The following is a 5,112-nucleotide window of genomic DNA, read 5'->3' on the forward strand; positions in this document are numbered from 1 at the left end:
TATGCTGCTTTAAAGTATACGAATGGGTCTTATTTTTCTTCTTCTTATCAAAAGTCAATTGATCTGCATATTTTGCCTTGTGTCTAACTTTGCGTTCTCTTTACAATTAATTAGCCCAGCTCTCAGGGGACAGGATTCAGGCTGGAGACGGTAAACTGACACTGCATCGCTGTGTGTGGTATCTAGGCAGCGGCGCAGCGCCTGATGGAAAAAGCCTGCTTCCACTCATGTCAAAGTCATTTATCCAGAACCCCGTACAGGCACATGTATACACACAAGGAAGGACACATTTTTTTGCAAGCCTTGCTCCCAGAATGCTTTCCTGGGAAGATGAGCGTTATCTCCGAGCTTTCATCTTTCCCCATTGTCAAAATTATTATGGGTTTCGAATAAAAAGAGAGGCTTATAAAATATCCAAAACTAGGTGAATCTGTGCCGTGGCACTTCATATGTAAATAATACAATGCTTCGTGGCAAAGCTATTGCCAAAATTTGCAGTGATTTATAGTTAGTAGAGGAGGGGAGTTTTGAGAGTGTTACCTTCGGCTTTAGGCGTGTGGCGCTGTTGATTGGAATGTCTAAAGCAGAGTTGATAAATGGCGTAATTGCGTGTATTAGAGATGTCAGGGGGAGGGAAAGGGTCTGTGCTCGGACTCTTAGCAGAACCTCCCGCTAGAAATATAGCTGGATTGAGGCCAGGCGTGGAAGGGGGTGGGTCTCTGGTCGACAGCGATTTCTTGGAGGGATTTAGACGTGATCTGGGGGGCAGAGAGAGATTTACGAATTGATAGGTGGTCGCGTTTTGTTTGGCCGAGTGGATCTGCGCAAGAGAGCCCAGGAGCTTTGCGTTTCCTTCTCTTAAAGGATTAGTACTAGCTATGGCCACCAAAAGACTGCGGAAGAACCGCTGCTCTGGCGACACACAGCTGGTGTCTTGGATAAGTGCGCATAAAAGTTCCACAGGGCACTGACCTCTCAAATTAGCACGGCTGGAAACTCCCTCCACTATCTTTCGGACTCGCAGAAGCTTCATTTGACTTGGGTAAATGAGACTTTATTTTTTTCATCTACGTGGTGGGACTGCAAGGCGTTGATTACAGATCCTCATTTCAACTATTGAACCGTTACTTTCCTCGTTCGTTGTGACTAAGCTCAAGGAAACTGCGGAGATGACAACCGAGACCGCTCAGCAGCAGCTTGACCCACCGCCTCTGCGATCTAGCCCAGCGTCCGGTGCTATGCATTCCGCGCTGCAGAGCGCACAGACGGTTTTAGATGCCGCAGGATCATCGGCCACAACCAAGGGCAAGAAAGCAAACTCAGGCATGAGACGCCCCGAGAAACCGCCGTATTCTTACATCGCCCTAATTGTAATGGCGATTCAGAGTTCTCCCACTAAGAGGCTGACACTCAGTGAGATATACCAATTCCTCCAGGCCCGATTTCCATTCTTTAGGGGATCGTATCAGGGCTGGAAGAATTCTGTTAGACACAATCTGTCTCTCAACGAATGCTTCATTAAATTGCCCAAGGGCCTTGGGAGACCTGGTAAAGGACATTACTGGACAATAGATCCTGGCAGCGAGTTTATGTTCGAGGAAGGGTCTTTTCGCCGCAGACCCCGAGGATTCCGTAGGAAATGCCAAGCCCTTAAACCCATGTACCGGATGATGAACGGCATCGGCTTCGGTACTTCGATGCTGCCTCAAAACTTTGATTTCCAGTCACCGTCTGCATCATTGGCTTGTCACGCCAATGGTTACAACTTGGACATGATGACTAACGGTGTCCCTGGTGTGCCCGCGGGATACGACGGGCTGAGCGCGGGCCATCATGTGCCTCATATGTCGCCAAGCCCTGGATCCACTTACATGGCAGCTTGTCAAGTGACTTCTAACGGCGACTATGGTCCCGATAGCAGCAGCAGTCCTCTACATTCGCCCCCTGCGATGACCAGCTCCCTGGAGTGTCACTCGCCCTATGCTGCTTCGGCGCATTGGGCCTCTTCCAGTGTGTCTCCCTACATCAAGCAACAACCACTCGCCTCTAGCAGTCCGACCTCCTCTGGTTTACACTCAAGTATGTCACCGTATTCCATCGAGCAGAGCTACCTTCATCACAACGGCAGGGACTCCACGGATATTTCAGGTAACATACGCTTCGTGTAATTTAATGCGATGCCATGACAATAACTGTGGCGTTCCTTGAATACACATGAATAAATTGGAACTAGTGGTTAATGTGGCCACGACCTCCATGCACAATAGAATTACGTTTATAAACCTACCTAACGATGTGTATAACCAAAGAAAAATAGTCAATTGCTGCTCAAAAACAGGTTTTATACCAGTGCTAGAATAAAACATTTTAGTCACGATAATGTGAATAGTAGGCCTTGACTGCGTAATAGAGATTTTGGTCAGAAAACATAACAATTTAAATAAGCAATCATTTATTGTGTTGGTACATGTCCTTGGGATTATTTTATGTTGCTATTTATTTTCAAATAAATAATGATTTAAGTGAAATGAAGACTAAGCTACAGATCACATCCTTTTAGGTCAACAAAACTATAGCAAGTTAAATGTTTCAAAATTACACTACAGCTACGATGACAACTTCTCAACATCGTTATAGGCCAACAAGATAATATAAATGCATTTGTAAATCCTCCTGACATTTGTCAGGCATTTTTCGTCAGCATGAATATAGGCTATGATTGCCTATTGGAAATTATTCTGCCATCATTGGGACTATGGTGTATAATAAATGTTCACCATGGCTTAATACAAAAAGTATTTTGCTGCGTCAGAGGTTTTTTCCCTCCCTCAGAACAGAGTAGTTCAACTACCATAATTCTTAAGTCCAGGATCAAGCAGGTTAAGAAAACAGGGTTGTCTCTGACAGAGGACTGGTTATGAAAACCCAACACCACCCGGCTGAAGAGGATTTTCAGGTTGGAGGGACCCAAGGGAGTCTTATGCCTTGTTAAACTTAACGTGTATTTTAACTATTCAGAAAACCAGCACTCGGCTGAATTGGGGCCTTCTACATGGCTCGCGCAATGCCTAATAAGTGCTGTCAATCACCAACGTTGTTGTTTTAAAAAGCGGGCTCCGATTATGTTCTATGTTGTAGCGTGAAACAAAACACACCGCGCAATGAACCATCACATGTGAAGTAATTTCCATGTGCATAGAGTAGTTAGTAGTGAATAGCTAAGCCTACGCTATTCAGTAGTGTCTGAGAATCCCACAAATGTAAATACCTTATGAATAATATTAAAACCAGCAATAGCCTAGGCTACATAAACTGGTAGGCTATATCTTTCAGTTTCCTCATTTGAGTTGTCTTGTAAACTCATTTTAGTGAGGTTGGTCTGTCGTGGCTCATGCAATTTATTTGAATTATAGGTTAAAACATACTAATATACAGCGTATAATAAAACATGCAAGACACACGCTCACAGGCAGACACACACCCACACACACACATTTTTTCACAGCGCACAAGCAAATAAGAATAATAATGTATACAGTATGTTATATTTGTTGACTGGTGTTAAATCAATCCTGATATCATAACTGCTCTTTTTTAATTACAGTGGGAATACCGCGATATCAAAGTCATTCTTCGCCAGTGTGTGACAGGAAAGATTTTGTGTTGAACTTTAATGGGATCACATCCTTCCATCCCACCGCCAGTGGATCGTACTACCATCAACTACACCATCATCATCAAGGTGTGTGCCAAGATGTCAAGCCATGTGTAATGTAAACGCCAACAAGTTGCCAGATAACGCCAAGAATCATGTAGGCTGTAGGACACTGGATTCCACATTGCGATGACATGCCGAGCAGTATTGTATGAAACAGAGCCAACACACTCTGTAACACCTTGGAATATTCAATCAGAATATGGACTGATTCACAGTTTAGAAAATGGTTTTGTAACACCAGTTTTCTTGAACAAAACAAAGTTCACAAAGATGATACACTAGGCTATTGCTTCTGCTATGAAGATATCGGAGTTTGCCTCGTAGGCCTATACACACACAAGACAAAAGAGCGACATGTGCACAATGAAATCACGCCGCCAAAGCCTGTAAAACATGACTGTTATTATGCAGCAGCATGTTTTAAAGTCAAATGAAGGGGATGGCAAGTGCCATCATTTCAGTTGTATGTTAAGTTTTATTTTCATTTCTATAACAAAATACACAAAGTTTTAATGAATTAATAACTGCACTTATGTTAGATTTCAGTTTTTCCAGAATGGAGTCATGTACAGTATATCAATAAAATATGTATTCTAAAGGAATTGTGTCCTCGATCGTCTTTCTGCAGATAAAATAAGTTCCATATCGTTGACCAACTATATCATTGGGCCTTACGCAATTACCTGCCTTTCAAATATAAGCATTTAAATATGATTAAATGGACTACGTTGCCACTTCAAACACCGATACATTTTCTGTCGTTCAAGAAATGGCATTAGGGCCTATAGATTTTTTCGAGAACGGCCTGAAACATGACATGTTGAAAGAATATAGCAAATAGAAAATCGGACTAACCTGGCAAACACATTAAATAAGTAGCATACACATTTAGGCTACCTGAAACGTGAAAGTTGAATGAATGGGCCTAACCTGTTTGCCCCTGCAATTATAATAAATACATTTGCTTAGGGGAAAACACAATATGACTGTCAAAACCTTCCCTTGTGTAGTGACTCGCGGAGAGAATGATTGTCTTAATAATTTTCTCTCTTCAATCTATAAGCATAAATTGAATATCAATCTTTCTATTTCAATAAGGTATAGGCATGCGTAACCTATTACGATCGTGTGCTGCAAAAGGTTACGCATGAATTAGGCTAATATATATAAACAAATTTGCCTCCAATAGTTTCACATTGTATATTTTCTATAACCTATAGGCTGTATTAGCATTGGCCTATTAATGTTGCAACGTCGCACGACGCAATGACATGTTACAGATATAGGCCTAGCAATGGGCAACTTTCGCAAATGGCCAATCCTTTCAGCCTAATGATTTCTGTATATGTTGTCGTGCATTCACGCTACCACACAGTTCCGACACTAGGCTTTTC

At 42.4% G+C, this 5,112-nt stretch overlaps 1 protein-coding gene across 1 annotated transcript; it reads left to right on the plus strand.

Moving 5' to 3' along the window:
- The first annotated feature begins 742 nt into the window (after positions 1-742).
- On the plus strand, positions 743-4,310 carry foxf2a (forkhead box F2a). The gene is made up of 2 exons (XM_062556979.1): positions 743-2,148; positions 3,605-4,310. Exons 1-2 carry the CDS (start codon positions 1,170-1,172, stop codon positions 3,775-3,777), a joined length of 1,152 nt encoding a protein of 383 aa, XP_062412963.1. The 5' UTR covers positions 743-1,169; the 3' UTR covers positions 3,778-4,310.
- The last annotated feature ends 802 nt before the right edge of the window (positions 4,311-5,112 follow it).

The sequence above is a fragment of the Sardina pilchardus genome, chromosome 2 (assembly GCF_963854185.1).
Source record: "Sardina pilchardus chromosome 2, fSarPil1.1, whole genome shotgun sequence".
NCBI classification, from domain to species: domain Eukaryota; kingdom Metazoa; phylum Chordata; class Actinopteri; order Clupeiformes; family Clupeidae; genus Sardina; species Sardina pilchardus.

Coding starts and splice junctions, on each gene's coding strand:
- foxf2a (XM_062556979.1), top strand. CDS start 1,170: ATGACAACCGAGACCGCTCAGCAGCAGCTTGACCCACCGCCTCTGCGA. Junction 2,149..3,604: donor GGACTCCACGGATATTTCAG/GTAACATACGCT, acceptor TTTTAATTACAG/TGGGAATACCGCGATATCAA.